Source organism: Primulina huaijiensis, chromosome 5 (assembly GCF_012295235.1).
Source record: "Primulina huaijiensis isolate GDHJ02 chromosome 5, ASM1229523v2, whole genome shotgun sequence".
NCBI lineage: Eukaryota > Viridiplantae > Streptophyta > Magnoliopsida > Lamiales > Gesneriaceae > Primulina > Primulina huaijiensis.
Window position 1 is genome coordinate 6,359,560 of NC_133310.1, and position 16,754 is coordinate 6,376,313.

Sequence of the window (16,754 nt, forward strand, 5' to 3'; positions counted from 1 at the left end):
TACAAAACCGAAATATTGCGAATATAACAGATATGCACCGCTACTAAATTTAATAAAAAACTGCAAATATTTTACTGGCAGAAAGAAGAATTTATGGGGCAACAAGTTACTTTAATTTCTTTTTCTTCTATCAATCCCACTGTTTCTTGGATCAATCTTTACAAAAACAGACCCTGAGCCAATACCACACTGCATCGGCGAAGGAACTTGGTTAGCAGCAGATGAAGGAACAGGATCGTGGAGGAGCAGCAGTGATCATGGTAGTATTCTTCATAGCCAAAATGGTCTTGTACGTGTAGATAACTTGGAACAAGTTTGGTCTTGGATAAATAGGCACATAGATTAAAATAAAACTTCATTAAACAGTCTGTTTAAATTGTTTCTAAAACAACATTTTCAAGGAACTCTTAACAGTGAATGTAGTAGGTGGGATTAGCCAGACAGATATTGAACGAATTCAAGCTTGAGCAAGAAGCGCTGCCGGCCATCATGTGGATCCTTGTATATATTTTTCGGCCTGCAAATTGTCTTAAAATGTCATCACATAATGTTGAAACTGAACTGAGATTGAACTTAAACCACAGAAAGCAAAGCAAATTCGCATGAATAATGAGGGAAATTAGATTATGAACTTACGACGACGGAAGATTTGCTTCTTCCATAGTCTTGAGGGGACACCATGGATTTGATTAAATTCGCTAATATATTATATATTAGTGAATTTTAAAAATATACATACAAATTAATTTAATTTGATCGAGTAATTTTCGCCACATATTTATTTACCAAATCCACTCTGTTGGCTTGGTAATTTATCAAAATATAGTTTGGAAGTATTTTTTGATCCAAAATAAAATATTTCAAATCCTTGTATATATGAAGCCAAAATAAAATATTTGAAAATAATCTTTTTTTAATGACTTTTTTTTTTACCGGATTAACGTAATTCTCGCGGAAGCATTGATTGAGAAAAGTAACCAATTAAAAGGCAAAACACGAACCTCATTTCAAATCTTCTTTTACAACCTCAATACATGCCTAACAAAATTTAAGTATCAGATCTGCATGGAGTAATAATACTATCTGACGGTCGTCATTGACTCAAACGTTCCATATTTATAACATTGTATTTAAAAAAAAAAAAATCAAATTTTCGGACAAATAAATAAATGTAATAATCCAGCTAGATTATTGCCTCCACGACGCTTTACAAGCCACGTGGTCCGACCAGCTAAATGTCGACGTTTCATTCTTGGAGTATCCCTTATACCTCCTCCAATCATGGACAACCGCCGTCAGATCCGCCAGCTTGGCGGCTATGTGGCGGCAGCAGTTGGCGTGGACGGTGGAGACCGCCGCGACGTCGCGACTGGTCTGGCAGAATCCGCTGAAGTAGACGGTGTCCAGAAACCGGATTTTTACCCCTAATTTCTCGAGGATTCCTTCCCTAATCAGGTTCTGCAAGACGTCCTGCTCCTTTAGTGTGACGGAGTAGTCTTTCTGAGAGTACCACGATTCGAACAAGGCGATGGTTCGGTTGTTGGATCGGATCATGTAGAATCCTGTGTTGATTTGGTTGCGTTTGGAGGTTGGGTTCCCGTGGAACCTATCGGTGCTGATTTGGAGGTCTACGGTTTCGTCCGGATTCAGGTGCGGGAATGGGTCTCTTAGCCAAAGCACATCTGTGTCCTGTCCGAAAGGTTGTTTCAGGGGCATTTTAGTAGTTAAAAATTTTAATTAATTATTTTACTTTGTAATTAAGAGACATTGACTTTTCAATGGAACTTATTAAACATTTTTATTATTATATTTAATACTTATCGAGATTATTAGCAATTAATTATTTGTCTCCAAATTAGGTTCATTAATTGTACCCAATCTCCCATGCATATTAATATATCAGTTTACCGTCCCACGTGTTGCGTGTTTCTATAATATTTTTTTATAATTGATATGGTTTATATTTAAATGTGGGTCCAAATATAATTATAAGAAATAGTGATGAACTATATTGTAATTTTTATATATTAATTAAAAAATAAATAGATATAATAAAGTAATAAAAAAAGATTCAATTAAGAATTGAATCTACAACTTGATGTCTAAAAAACAAAGAATCTATCCGCTGAACTACATGTGGCTTGCATTAAAGTTTTAACACTTTATTAATATATATAATTATTAAAACAGACCATGAAATCAAAAATTAGTTACTCTAAATGTATTAAACTTAATAATATAGTATAGATAGTAATAGTTAAATTGAAAAAAAAAAAAAATTTCTACCCAAAACCGAATAAAAATCCAACTCTCCAAAAAAATTAAAATACATATATAGACGACAAACTTACCGTGAAAATGAAGTTGTAACCTCGTTTGAGCACATCTCTAAGAAAAGATGTTCTTCTCCACATCATCTTGAGAAAATCCTCAGACATGTAAAGCTTTTCTCCCACAAAATCGACGCCCTCGGTTTCGAGCTTGTAACAATGGAGTCTGAGGAATCGACACCTTTCGTACGAGGTTTGATCCATCGCCACGATCAACAGATGCTCGGTTAAATTCCTCGTATTTTCGCCCATCCAAAACCCGTCGAGAAACAAGTCGAGCATCGGCTTGTCTCCTTCTACATATGCTTTATTTATAATGGTGATGATCAAAGTCTTGCTCCTAGTTGAAGTTGATGATAAGGTCCTTTCCAGCTCGTCTTTATCGACTAATATGTTACCCTGACATATATCGCTCAAAATGAAATAAAGTAAATTTATTTATGACAACTTTAATTACATTTCAAACTATATAGCATATCTCTCTAACGCTGTTAAAAATATAAAATACAGTGAAACGAATTAAAAATTTAAATGAAATTATGCTAAAAATTGCAGAAAAAACATTATAGAATAAAAGAATTAAGTTTTATTTTTGTCTGAATATCGGATACATAAGTCCAACACTAATTTAAAGTCACGTCGAATAAGAATCATTACACTACATTCACAAGACTCAAACTCGATATTTTGATGTTCGATAAACAAGATGTAGATCGCGCAAACCCTAGAGATAAAAAAAAAGTTACCATTTTCGAGTCCGCTGCGAAATTCTGCTGTGGCTTCTCCAGCATCAACAGATGCTCATTGTTGCTGACACGGGAGAAGAAAACGTAAGATAAACCAATCATCAAAAGTAAATAAATGGCGTAATCGAGTCGATTGATCTTCGTGTTCTCCATTCTATGATGGATTTCAATCTGATTTTGGCCTTCCGTATAGGAATGTTTTCATGCTTAGAGGGTTTTAATTTCTTCTTCCTCTCGGGATCCAGGTTATCAAATAGAAATATTCTGAATATTGTGAATTTTATTATGTATATAAATTTTTCCACACAGTACTTTTTATATTAATCTTGAAGTACTTTTTATATTAATCTTGAAGTCAACCGTTGTCTGTGATTTTATATTCATATTTGGAATAGAAAATTACATTCAATATTTCTCTTTCAGTAGTATTTTCCAAGATCTATATTTTTTTTTGAGAAATTGTATTTTTTATACTGTATATTTTATTTTCTGCGGTTTTGGTTCTCCGTATTATCAAATTTAAGTTTTAGTTATGTATCTTCTTATTTGTTTTCTTTGATTTGAGTCATTTTTGTTCGGACATGCTGATATGATATTACACATATCAGTGCTACATCAGCGTCACAAGAGCGCCACGTCAAAAAAAGAATAAAATTGGCAAAAAAACAAAGATAGCGAGTAAAACTGAAATTCGACAATATAAAATACCAAAATTACACAAAAAAAAAAAAAACCAACACATGACATAAAAATGCAAGTTTAACTAATTTTGTTAATAGATAAAGTATTAATTATTAAAATAAATTTATTTTTGGATTGTTACAAAAATCTAAATGCTATGTCAAATATATAGTTTGTATGATTTATATATTATATTAATTATACAGGTATTAAATATATATGTGAAATATAAAAACATTTGTGCGATTGAGAAACAAAATAAAGTAAGGGCAATTTTAAAAATTTAGTAAGATGATGATTTTATTAGTTTTTGAAATAAAAAATATTGCATTTATTTATTAAAAGCAAATATAATTTTTTCCCTACGAATTAAAGTGATTGGTCGCTAGCTTGTTGCACCTATGCGTGTAGAGTCAAAGTTCTCTTTTCCATGCACTGCTTTGGTCTAGGATTTTGGCAATCGGGAATTTAATAAAAAGTCTTTTTTAAACAGATTATGCAATGAGTTTCACATATGAATAAGTCTTTTGTGAGACGATTTCATAAATCTTTATCCGTGAGACAGGTCCATCCTACCGATATTAACAATAAAAGTAATATTCTTAACATAAAAAGTAATATTTTTTCATGGATGCCTAAATAAGAGATCCGTCTCACAAAATACGACCCATAAGACCGTCTCACTAAAATTTTTGACTTCATTGATATATTACGAGGATTGAGGTAAATAATAGGAGTATTGGGGAAAAAATTATTTAATATTTGGGGATCGGAATCTTAAATATGTACTTAAACAGTTTAGTGCAGCAAACAAGACAAAATTAAAGAAAACTGACACAATTTTTTTAAAAAAAATAAAGTTGAAAAAGAAAAAAAAAAATTACAAAACAAAAGAAGAAAAGAGAAAAATAAATTATTTGTGCCGTAGACTCGTAATGGGTCGACGCCCTGTCGAAACTCATCCCCACGTCTTCAAAAGTCAACGTCCAACCCTTTTTATTCTCAAATCTTCCCCTACAAATGATGTTCCAATGTGGTGTCATATTTTTTTAAAATAATTTTAATGACTGTATCAATCTATATTTCTATACTATCTCTACTATTTTATTAAATCTGAGAGGCTCATAAAAACTACCATGCGGACACCAATTTTTCTTCACCTTTTGCTTCAACACAATAATATTTCTCTCTCATAATCTTTCCAAATCTCCAACAAAACCGTTCCCTTTTGCCCTTTTTCCTTCCCCTTTTGCCCTTTTGTTTCACCTCAATAATATCTTTCTCTCAAAATCAATCCATATCTTCAACAAAACAGTTCCACACACTTCTGCACGATTCTCTCAGTTATGGTTGGTTCACCTCCATAAAATTCACTTCCCTCTTTCAAATCTTCTCCATCGACAATCAATTTATCTTGGAACGCTGAACAAGAGATTTATTTGAATCGGGTCTCTGTATAATTTTTACCATTCTTTGTTTTTTTAATTCTTTTCATCTTCTTCACATTTTACTATATGCAGGGATTTCACAAATTGTGCAATAATCTCAAAAATCTGTTGGGTGGTTTCAAGAGGATAAGAAATCTCTCTCTGCCAGGAGGTTTTTTTTGGGGAAGTTCCTGTGACATGTTCGTTTCATTCTTTTTGCAATTTTATCTATGAAATGATAATGCATAATGGTTTGTATCATTATAGTCTGTCTTTTTATGTTGGTGATGCAGTGAAATCAAGACATAAAGAGGAAATTGCTCTTATAAATTTGAAGCTTCGCCATGGAATTTCAGAGATTTTATGCGTTGTTTTACTGATTCTATTTTGCATCACACATGGTGCGACAGCCGGTGACATCGTCCATGATGACGATCTGGCTCCCAAAAAGCCCGGATACACTAATGATTTTGTACTGGTAAATTTATACTTTCACTTCAATTTTTTTGGTTTACCTAGCAGATGTTTTGGTGGTTTACGTACAGAGTTGCCATATTTTTTATATTCCTTAATTACAGATTGAATCTTGATGTTTCATGTTATGGTTGTGTTTGGCCTTCATTAGTTAATGAGACTTTTATTCTTTTGATGATGAAATGTTTAGATCTTTGTTATTCTCTTTGGTGTATTCTGTTTCTGTTTACGTCAGTGAGCATTTTTTTTTTTTGCTGGTAATATCGAAAAAATTTCTCCTTTAAAATTTAGTAACGGAGACTCAACTTTGGTTTCCCTTTTCAGTTCATTAATTCATAAGCCTTTTTAATTTTTTGGTTTGTTTATCGATGCTTATTTTAATTCCGTGGCGCATGCGTGAGAGTGAGAGCTTGCATTGATGCGGCAATGTTCAACTTCAATGGCAAAATTATGAATCTTCATCATCTCCATCTCAGGGAGAGTGATAGTATCCTGGTGTATATCTAAGTGATTTGGTTAAGGATTGGTTTAACATTTTCTTCAACTGATTAATTGGTATCATATTCAACTACTTTTCTATTTCTCTCATATGTGCACGTAAAGGTGGTCGTCATGATAATATATAAAATTAAAAAAAATTTACATGTTATAGTTCTTTCGCACCTAAATTTTTAAATGTAAACTACATGGGCATTAGTTTTATGCGTCACAGATTGTTTTGTGTCCTTTTATTTTTATTTTTTCAGTTTTTTACTGGCTTCAAGTCTTTGGATGTGATTCGGGGTGGTTTTGCGAATAAATTTCATAAAATTATTAGTATGATTTTATCATGGTTTCATGAGTTTTGCGTATAATTTGTGTAATTTTATCTCCTTTTATTTTTAGTTTATAGGTTTTCATGGCTTGAAGGCTTTGGATGTGACATGTATTTGGTAATTTTGATGACATTGATTTGCTAATGAATATTTTAAATTTACAATTTTTCTTTATACTAAACATGGTTTCATGAGTTTAAAGTATAATTTGTGTAATTTTCTGTCTTTTAATTTTTATTTTGGAGGGTTTTTTTTATGGCCCGAAAGCTTTGGATGTGACATGATTTTAGTAATTTTGATGAAATTAATTTGCTAATACATGTTTTAAACGTACAATTTTTACTTTAAACTAAACTTAGTTTCATAAGTTTAGCGTATAATTCATGTAATTTTTTGTCTTTTTATTTATATTTTATGGTTTTTTAATGGCTTCCCGTCTTCGGAACTGCAGACATGTTTTTGGTAAGTTTGATGACATTGATAAACTAATAAATATTTTAAATCTACAATTTTTTATTTAGACTAAACTTGCAAAAATTTTACAATATATATGACATAAATGTATAGTATTATGATCATATAATATTTGAGACTTATTGTATTTTTAATTGTAAAATCACAAAAGATGTATGTTTAATGAAAAAAAAATATGTTTTCAATTTTTTGTTTGTTGTATTCATTCAATTATTTTTTAAATTTCGTTTTCATGTTCTGAAATTGATGTTGTTTTTAATATTTTCATACATTATAAGTTTTCGACATACGATGTATGGATTATTTCTATGGTTTGCTAATTTATTACTTCGAAATTTCTTACAATCCTTAAGCAATCAAATGTAGTTATTTGTTTTATACTATTGCTTTGCGCATATCGAAATGGTGGTTGTTGACATGGGACATATAATAGGTTTTTGAACATAGAGTTACTCGAGGAGTTTTGAAAGAAGTTCAAGTTTGAAGTTTGAAATTTATTACTCATACTGGTTAGTGTTTATATATAATTATAAATTAGACTTTGGAATATGTTTATACAATGAATAAATTTTTCGACTACACATGTTCTTCTTGAATCTGTTATTTTATTTCTTGAATTATTGAAAATTAAACATGTCGAGACCAATATTTAATACTTTTCTTCTAAATATTGAAACAGATTTAAATACAATTTAGATTCAATGTCTTCTCCTCCTACATGGGTTACTATTCATACCAATCGTAATGACAATGAAAGGCGACAATCAACCACAGCGCGACGACGCGCACAAAGACAATCAATGACACAAGATCAACGACAAGCAAATATAACCCAACGTCGATCAAACTACCAAAGAAGTATAAATAGAAATGCACATGCAACATATTCTGATGAATCCAACTTTGAAATGTCAGATGCTACTACACATTTGAATGGTATGTTATATAAAATATGTAATTCTTCCTTTTTATCAGTCCTAATTTTCGTTTTTTGTACATTTATATTATTATTTCTGTATTTTATTTATTTATTCTTCTACATGCATATAATGCTCTTACACATTTTCAGTTCCCACCAACAACAATTTGGCTATGGCTACCACAACACATGCAATAATGGAAACTTCTTCAAATGAAGGTGGTAGATTTCATTTTCATTGTTTTAAGTTGAACGATTTTTAACATTTCTTTTATATGACATGGAAGCCAATATGTGAGACTACATCCACATGTAATAATTAAATATTTTACATTCACTTTTAATGACAGGTATCACCGCAACTACGGTTGGACAAATGTGTCATATACAAACAGTACCTTATCAAACAATGACATCAAATTTTGAGCAAGGGAGTATTAGCACATGTCATGGTCTAACTGATTTAAATCATCAAGGTAATATACTAATTTCAAATACAACATTGATATAATATGTATCATTTATTTTCTTGACTTTGCATTATCTCATCGATATATAATATAAGACATCCAAAATCAAAATATAACTACATGAACTATCAATATTGAAAATAACATAATTGTCAACTCTTACATATATTTTTAAACGTATATTGTTAACATAATCGTCTTTTGACACATATTTTTAAACATGGAAAATTTAATTTGAAAACATGTTACATTTTTTTAATGTCTTATTTTAAGAGTTTTGTACAAAATTTTTGTATATTTAACGTAATTATTCTCATTTTTTATTAATTCATATAAATATGAAAAAAAATGTTTTTTAATATTAATGTAAATTTTTTTAACATAAAGTATGAAATATATGACTTTCTCATTAACGCTTATATGCATTTCACACTTTCAATTACAACGGCCCACAAAGGCACACGAGTAGCGTGCATCATGAATATATGAGGCTAATATATTAAATATTCATCATATTACAACACCAAGACACCGAAACCTTTTGTGTTATGAATATATTTCAAGAATTTTGGAAGTATATCGTCAAAAATTTTGAACATATATTATTTAAAAAAAATCTTAAGAAAAAAGATTAGAATAATAAATTTCCAATATATAATTTACTGGTTCAATCTTCCAGCAACAATATTTTTTTAAAAAATTATTAGTTTGAATATTATTTTGAAAATTATTGCAGGAATCAACTTCAATGAAAACAATGTCATTACTAACATACGACGCTATCCACGTCCACGTCGATTTCGTAACCTAGCAAGAAATTTCGGTGAAAGTGAGATAAATTGTCGGTGGCAATTGTCTGCCCCAAGAATTTGGGTACATTGCCAAGCTCTATTGTTTCATGGTGAAACATCACAATTCTGCTGTAGAAATGGAAATAAAAATTTGGATCATATCCCTTCTCCCATTGAATTACAAGAGTTGTATGCTGCTGATAATGAGGAAGGCAGACATTTTCGACAGTTCATCAGGGCATACAATCATGTTTTCTCTTTTACATCGATGGGAGTCAACTTAGATGAGTCCTTAGCAACTGGTACACATGGAATTTACACATTTCGTGCCCATGGATCAATATATCACTCGATTGGAAGTCTTCTACCAAATGAGAATTGTAGGCCAAGGTACATGCAGATGTGGATTGTAGACACGGATCATGATATAGACAATAGACTTCATGAAAATCCAGAACTAAGGCGAGAATTACTGCTTAAGATACAAAACATTCTTGATCAACACAATCCATTTGTGCACGTGTTTCGACAAATTGGCAAATGTCAAGACATACCTAACTGTAGGCTCATCATCAGGCAACAAAAACCTAATGAACATCAATATAGTTTACCAACCACATCTCAAGTAGCAGATGTAATTGTTGACAACGAATTTCAAGAAACTTTGAGAGGTCGAGATATTACTATACACGGTATCGGTGGAAATCTTATCAGCATTCAAGATGTAGTTGGCTATTATGATCCTCTGCAATATCCACTCCTTATGCCATATGGTACATATGGTTGGGACATAAATTGCCGAAATATCAATGGTACCCGGTTAACATGCTTAAATTACTATGCGTATATGCTACAGGTTAGTGAAAAATCATTGTACTTTATGCTTTATTTTTTTAATTAAAAACAATTTAAAACTTACATATACACCTATACTCATATAATGTAAATTATCTTCTTATTCAGATACGAGAAAATTCGCCATCTTTGCTACTTAGAGGAGGCCGTCTACTTCAACAATACGTAGTTGACAATTACGTAAAGATTGAAACACAAAGACTACGATGGATACGTTCAAATCAACGTGATATACGTTCTGAACTTTATCAAGGATTGCAAGATTGTTTACATGGAGGTGAAAATAATGCAGGTATCATAACTTAATTATTATAATAATATTATTTTTCACAACAGATAGTACAACTTATAAATTATACATATCTACCAAATGCATTACAGGAAATGTTGGTACCAGAATCGTTTGGCCATCATCTTTCGGTGGAAGTCCACGTGATATGTACCAACGGTATCAAAATGCCATGACTTTGGTACAAACATATGGAAAACCAGATATAATGCTTACAATGACATGCAATCCGAATTGGAATGAGATAAAATATCAACTACTTCCTGGGCAATCATCTCAAGATCGTCCAGATTTGATTACAAGGATATTTAAATCAAAATTTGAAGAGTTTAAGAAAGACATTGTGGATAGAGGGGTTTTGGGTAAGGTCCGCTCTTATTCGTACGTCATTGAGTATAAAAAAAGAGGGCTTCCCCATGTTCATATGTTGGTCATATTTGAAAATAATGACAAGTTGTATACTCCCGATCACTTTGACTCAATTGTGCGTGCTGAAATACCTTCACAAACAGAAGAACCCAATCTACATAAAGCAGTTCTCTACCATATGATACATGGTCCATGTGGATCAATCAATCCAAATTGTCCATGCATGATAAATGGTAAATGTAAGAAGAACTTTCCAAAGCCATTTGTGGAATTCACGTCTAGAGGAAATGATTCATATCCTTTGTATCGAAGACGTGACGGTGGCCAAGTATCAATTACCAACAATGACAATGTCTTAATTGATAATGGTTGGGTTGTCCCATACAATCCATGGCTTCTATTAAAATATGATTGTCATATTAATGTTGAAGTATGTGGTGGGATTAAATGTGTCAAGTACATATACAAGTACATCCACAAAGGTCCTGATCGGGTCGCACTAGAGTTACGAAATGGGCAAAATTGTGATGAAATCCAACAGTACGTGGATGGAAGGTGGATTTGTGTGCCTGAAGCATTGTGGCGAATTTTCTCATTTGAGTTCAGTAGGATGTATCCTTCAGTCATTAGGTTACAAATACATACACCAAACCAACATTTGATTTATTTTGACCCCCAACAACATGTAAGTGATCTACTAGCAGATGACGACAACTCGAAGACTATGCTTACAGAATTTTTCAAAATAAATTGTGATCCTGACTTGAATGGAAAGTATTTATATCGAGAATTTCCACAATATTACACATGGATAAAATCTGGAAAAAAAATGGATTCGTCGAAGAAGCAACAATAAAGTGGTTGGGAGAGTATATTTTGTGTCGCCATCTGAAGGTGAGAGGTTTTATCTCCGTATCCTTTTAAACCATGTCAAGGGCCCAACATCTTTTGAAGATCCGATGACTGTGAATGGGGTAGTATATTCAACATTTAAGGAGTCTGCTCAAATGAGAGGACTTCTTCAACAGGATGATTATGTAAAACAATGTCTGGAAGAAGCACGTTCTGTTAAAATGTCATCTTCATTTAGAAGGTTATTTGTATCCATACTGGTGTTCTATCAACCAACAACAGTTCGAGAACTCTGGGATGAGTTCCATCCTTGCATGTGTGAAGATTATGGTCGAGAAATTTCATCAAATAACTTAATCATCAATAAGTTATTGCTTGAGATACGAAGGTTGTTGCATCAGTACAAAAAGAAACTTGATGATTTTGATTTGCCATCAATAAGTGCTGAGTTTTTAGTAGACACAACGCTACCAAGAATAATTGAGGATGAGCTTTCTTATCAGATTTCTGATGATGATTTGAGATCTATTGAACGTTTGAATGCTCAATAGAGGATTGCGTTTGACACCATCATAGAGAGTATTACGCATAACCAATCAAAAATTTTCTTCATTGATGGCCCAGGAGGTACTGGTAAGACTTTTTTATACCGCTCAATGTTGGCACATTTGAGAAAAATGGGTAAAATTATAATTGCGGTAGCAACATCTGGAATAGCTGCAACATTGTTGCAGGGTGGAAGAACTGCACATTCACGTATTCTAATTCCACTTAGACCAACAGCATCAACACTGTGCCAAATAAAAAAGCAGTCAGAACTTGCAGATCTAATAAGGTGTGCATCAGCTATAGTATGGGACGAAGCTCCAATGGCAAATCGCTATGCTTTTGAATCCGTCAGTAAGAGTTTCCAAGATATTATGGAAAATCAAATAGCGTTTGGAGGGAAGACAATGGTTTTTGGTGGCGATTTTCGACAAGTGTTACCGGTTGTTAAACGAGGGTCAAAGGCAGAACAAATTGCTGCAAGTATTTCAAGATCAACATTCTGGCATTGCGTAAAGATAATACACCTTCAGCAAAATATGAGATATGCTCAAGATATTGACTTCTCGCAATTTCTCTTGCGCATAGGTGATGGTTTGCAACATACTGTGAATCGTGATTTCATAAAATTACCAGATTCAATTATCATATCATGGGAAGGAGAACAATCAATTCAGATGTTGATTGATTCTGTTTTTCCTAATATGATAAATCATGTTAACGATGAAAACTATATGGTTGATAGGGCCATCATCACACCAAAAAATGTTGATGTCGACAATATTAATAAAATGCTCATTATCAAGTTTCCTGGAGAGGAAAAAGAGTAACCTCTTGGGATAGTGTAGAAGATGACAATCACAACCTCTTTCAAGAAGAATTTGTGAATTCTCTTTGTCCAAGTGGTTTGCCACCACATAAAATCATATTGAAAGTAGGAAGTCCTATCATGCTCTTGAGAAATGTTGCGCCCGAATTTGGTCTATGCAATGGAACAAGATTAATATGCCGCAGACTTGGTAGAAATTTTATAGATGGTGAGATCATAACAGGTCCTCACAAGGGTACCAGATTCTTTCTACATAGAATGCCCTTGAAAAGTGAAGATACTTCTGGATTACCATTTGAGTTGACACGTCGACAGTTTCCCATAAGGCTTAGTTTTGCTTTGACAATAAACAAAGCACAAGGTCAAACAATCCCAAATATTGGCATATTTTTGCGTAACCATCTGTTCAGCCATGGTCAGCTATATGTGGCACTTTCAAGAGGAGTCTCACAAAATTCTACAACAATTCTGGTAAAAGATGGGAATTTAGAACGTCAATCTGGAGTATTCACAAGAAACGTCGTTTTCAAAGACGTATTGCTACCTAATACAGAATAATTAATTGTGAGTAAGTCAACTCTCTTTATTCTAATTTTCTTTAAAAAAAAACATTATGTACAATTAGTTATAATAATAATTAAATACATGTTTCAACGTTAGAATTTGAGGGATGCTAATAAATTCCATTATCTATGTTCAACCACATTCATCTATATGTAGAACCATCTATTATGTAAATGTTTTTATCTCTGTCCATGATTATCTATTTCTCATCCTCTATCTTATCACGCAACCCGAATAACCATATTTGGCAATGCTACTATATTTTCTATATTTATTGAATCAAATTTAAACCGTACTTGGGTAGTGCCTAATGGATAGTCATGTTATTTATGATTATTTTGTTGGCTTAAGTTGAATTTCTTTGCTGATTATGAATTGCCTTTGTGTTTTTTTTCCTCAAAAGCTGAAGGATATTTGTTGCAAAAAAAATATTTGTATAAATGACATACTCAATTCAATGGATCAGATCTACTCGCCCCCATCTTCATCTGGTTTGTTTTTAACAGTGAATTAGTTTATGACTTATCATTTATTATGTTGCATTATATTAATGGTCATATCATATTCGTTTGTTCGTTTTAATCTTGCAGATGAGCTAATATATTTATTACAAGCTTCAAGATATTATGATCTAATCTCTCACATATTCTCAACAGATTCAATAAATCATTATATTAGGACTTCTTAGACATTGTTTTATTATAATCTTTACAGAAAAATTTACAATTTGGTTGTTAAATTTTTAATTCAAATGATTCAAGATCTAGCAGAGTTCTCATATTTTTTAGACAATTTTTTTACTATTTTTTTTACTTCTTTTACATTCAATTTAATCATTATTTCTCATGATATGATATTACTGATTCAAAAGAATATTATTTTTTATGATAAACACATATATCATGAGAGGTAACAAATTGAGTTTGACATATTTATTTAAGCTTTGTAATTCCTTGCTTTTCATGGATGAAGTACAAATTTTTCTACTCTCATCGTGTTGTAAAATCACGAATGTTTAATAAATTAACCTCATATATTCATGACACACGCAACGCGTGTGCCTCGGTGGCTAGTATATTATTATGTCTGAGACACTTAGAATAACTAATTTTTGGTGTCATGGTGTATTTTAATAATTATATATATTAATAAAGTATTAAGATTTTAATGCAAGCCATATTTAGTTCAGCGGATAAATTTTTTTTTTATGCATTAAGTTGTAGGCTCAATTCCTACTTGGTTTTTTTTATTTTTTTCTTTTTTCTATTTATTTTTTAATTCATATATCAAAATTGCATTATAGTCCCTCACTATTTTTTATAATTATATTTTGATCCTCATTTAAATTTAAACTAAATAAATTATCAAAAATTATTGTACAAGCAAACAACCCGTGCGCCAATGCACTAGTTATAATAATGAATAAGAGAGGTTTAAAAGTTTTTTAAATACATTTTTTTAAAACAATTTCTCCGTTTAAATATTTTTTTTTTAGAAAAAAATATACTCTTTTAACAAGAAAATGGCGTGGACAACGCAAAATTTGTGTCTAAATTCACTCGTTTGAGCACAATAAAATGCACACACTTTTTTTTTACGTTTTTGAATTTTTGAAAAACAAGTTCATGTATAATCACCATCGATATAAAGGAAAATTTTCCAAATTTAAATTAATATTTTAAAAAACATCATCTTTATCGGTAAAAAAATACATAAAACTATTAAAAAGTCGAAGGGATCAAAATTCAATTTTTTGATAGATGCTTTCAAAACACCATTAATCTAATATATCCTTCAACTTCTTTGCACGTTCTTAGGAAAAGAATTACAATTTTATTAAAAAAAATTATAATTTTAGTCCTAAACATTTGTCATTTTGTGATGTTGGTTCTCTATATTATAAATTTCCAATCTTAGTGTGTTGTCTTTATGTTCGAAAAACTAAATAGATTGGGTATAAATAATTTAGAGGATGGAATTGTAATGGGTTCCAATGGGTCGAGTCTAGGGATCACGTGGGAGAGGGGATATGGTGAGGAGTGAGGAAGTTGTTATTCATTTACCATATTTTCTATTGTAATCAACTAGCAAAGTTCTCTGGGTTTATCTTCAATTTTGAGCACTAGCTGTGAGGCAGGGGTCGGAGAGGACGGAGTGATCGTCGGTGCCATGAGATTGTACGGACAATGAGCGGCTCCTGACAGGCTTTTAGGCGAAAGGAATATGAATGAAACGATCTTACGCCGGAAGGAGAGGGATTCCGAAACTGTTCAGGTATGAGACTGTGCAGTTGAACAGGGCTTAAACGATTTGATATATACTACTCATATCATGAATGTGCATTTCTTTTCGGTAGCTCTTCACATAAGAACTACAAAGTTAAGTGTGCTTGACTTGAGGCAATTCTGAGATGGGTGGCCCCTGGGAAGTTTCATAGGGTGTGTGTGAGTGAGGATATAAGCACGCTGGAAAGATCCGTCTTGGTACAGACAATTGTCAAATATGGGATGTTACACTAGCTCTCTCTTCAACAGGAACAATATTATCCGTTAAGATCTAGCGTCGCTTTTTTGTGGGTCATCTAGCCAACCAGATGAGTCGACACAACATTAAAAGTTTGACGCACGAGAACTTTCCAAAAAGTCACTAATATCAATATTAATCTCAGTCATATACGTCTAACCTAACAAAAATTCTATCAAAGAAAATATGACGATCGAATAACAAATTCACCACTCCTCATAATATATCCCCTTCTCCCACGTAATCCATAGCCCTACCCATTGAAGACCATTACAATTTCATCATCTAAATTATTTAAGCCCAATCCATTTAGTTTCCTAACACTTAATGATTGTTATAATTATTTTAATTGACTACTCTTTTCGTAGTTGTCTATTACAAGATTCAAAGTCAATTTATTACTCGGAAAAATTACGAGTCTTTAAATAATCACATTATCAATGGGAATGGATCCCCTACTGTGGGGTGCCCACAGTAGGAAATGATGTGGCAAAAAAAATTTAAAAAAAGTTTTTTTATGTTTATTTTAATTTTTTTTGTTTTAAATTTTTTTTTGAGCTTTTTATTTTCATCTTTCTTTTACTCACTCTCAAATTTTTAATTTTAGTATTGTTTAAAATATATTATAATTTTTTCTTTTGGCATTTTTGGACTTTTTTGTTTCCTTCTTTCTTTCTTTTTTCACATTTTGTTTATCTCGTTTGTTTTGAAAGTAAAACATATTTATGTTTCAATTTTAGTTCTTTTCACACGCTTGATTCGTCCATTTTCTCTTTTTTTTTCATAGTTAATTTTTTTAC

At 31.8% G+C, this 16,754-nt stretch overlaps 2 protein-coding genes across 9 annotated transcripts in view; one reads left to right on the forward strand and one right to left on the reverse strand.

Moving 5' to 3' along the window:
* The window catches only part of LOC140976557 (uncharacterized), a 46,862-nt gene extending 32,865 nt beyond the window's left edge, over nucleotides 1–13,997 (forward strand). For 2 of the 8 annotated variants that reach the window (XM_073440790.1, XM_073440789.1), the window contains exons 2-8: nucleotides 5,278–5,662; nucleotides 7,381–7,883; nucleotides 8,017–8,088; nucleotides 8,217–8,342; nucleotides 9,073–9,983; nucleotides 10,091–10,274; nucleotides 10,364–13,036. In XM_073440790.1, coding sequence (XP_073296891.1) covers nucleotides 7,649–7,883; nucleotides 8,017–8,088; nucleotides 8,217–8,342; nucleotides 9,073–9,983; nucleotides 10,091–10,274; nucleotides 10,364–11,496 — 2,661 coding nt within the window. In that variant the 5' untranslated portion in view covers nucleotides 5,278–5,662; nucleotides 7,381–7,648 and the 3' untranslated portion in view covers nucleotides 11,497–13,036. Of the gene's footprint in view, nucleotides 1–5,075; nucleotides 5,206–5,277; nucleotides 5,663–7,380; nucleotides 7,884–8,016; nucleotides 8,089–8,216; nucleotides 8,343–9,072; nucleotides 9,984–10,090; nucleotides 10,275–10,363; nucleotides 13,037–13,840 lie in introns of those variants that run through there. The other 6 variants (XM_073440791.1, XM_073440792.1, XM_073440793.1 and 3 more) reach the window with 6 other exon arrangements.
* LOC140977854 (uncharacterized protein At1g28695-like) lies at nucleotides 1,137–3,329 on the reverse strand. Its single transcript, XM_073442586.1, has 3 exons — nucleotides 3,077–3,329; nucleotides 2,352–2,729; nucleotides 1,137–1,689 (listed from the first exon to the last, which is right to left on the reverse strand). Exons 1-3 carry the CDS (start codon nucleotides 3,227–3,229, stop codon nucleotides 1,189–1,191), a joined length of 1,032 nt encoding a protein of 343 aa, XP_073298687.1. The 5' UTR covers nucleotides 3,230–3,329; the 3' UTR covers nucleotides 1,137–1,188.
* Nucleotides 13,998–16,754: the final 2,757 nt, after the last annotated feature.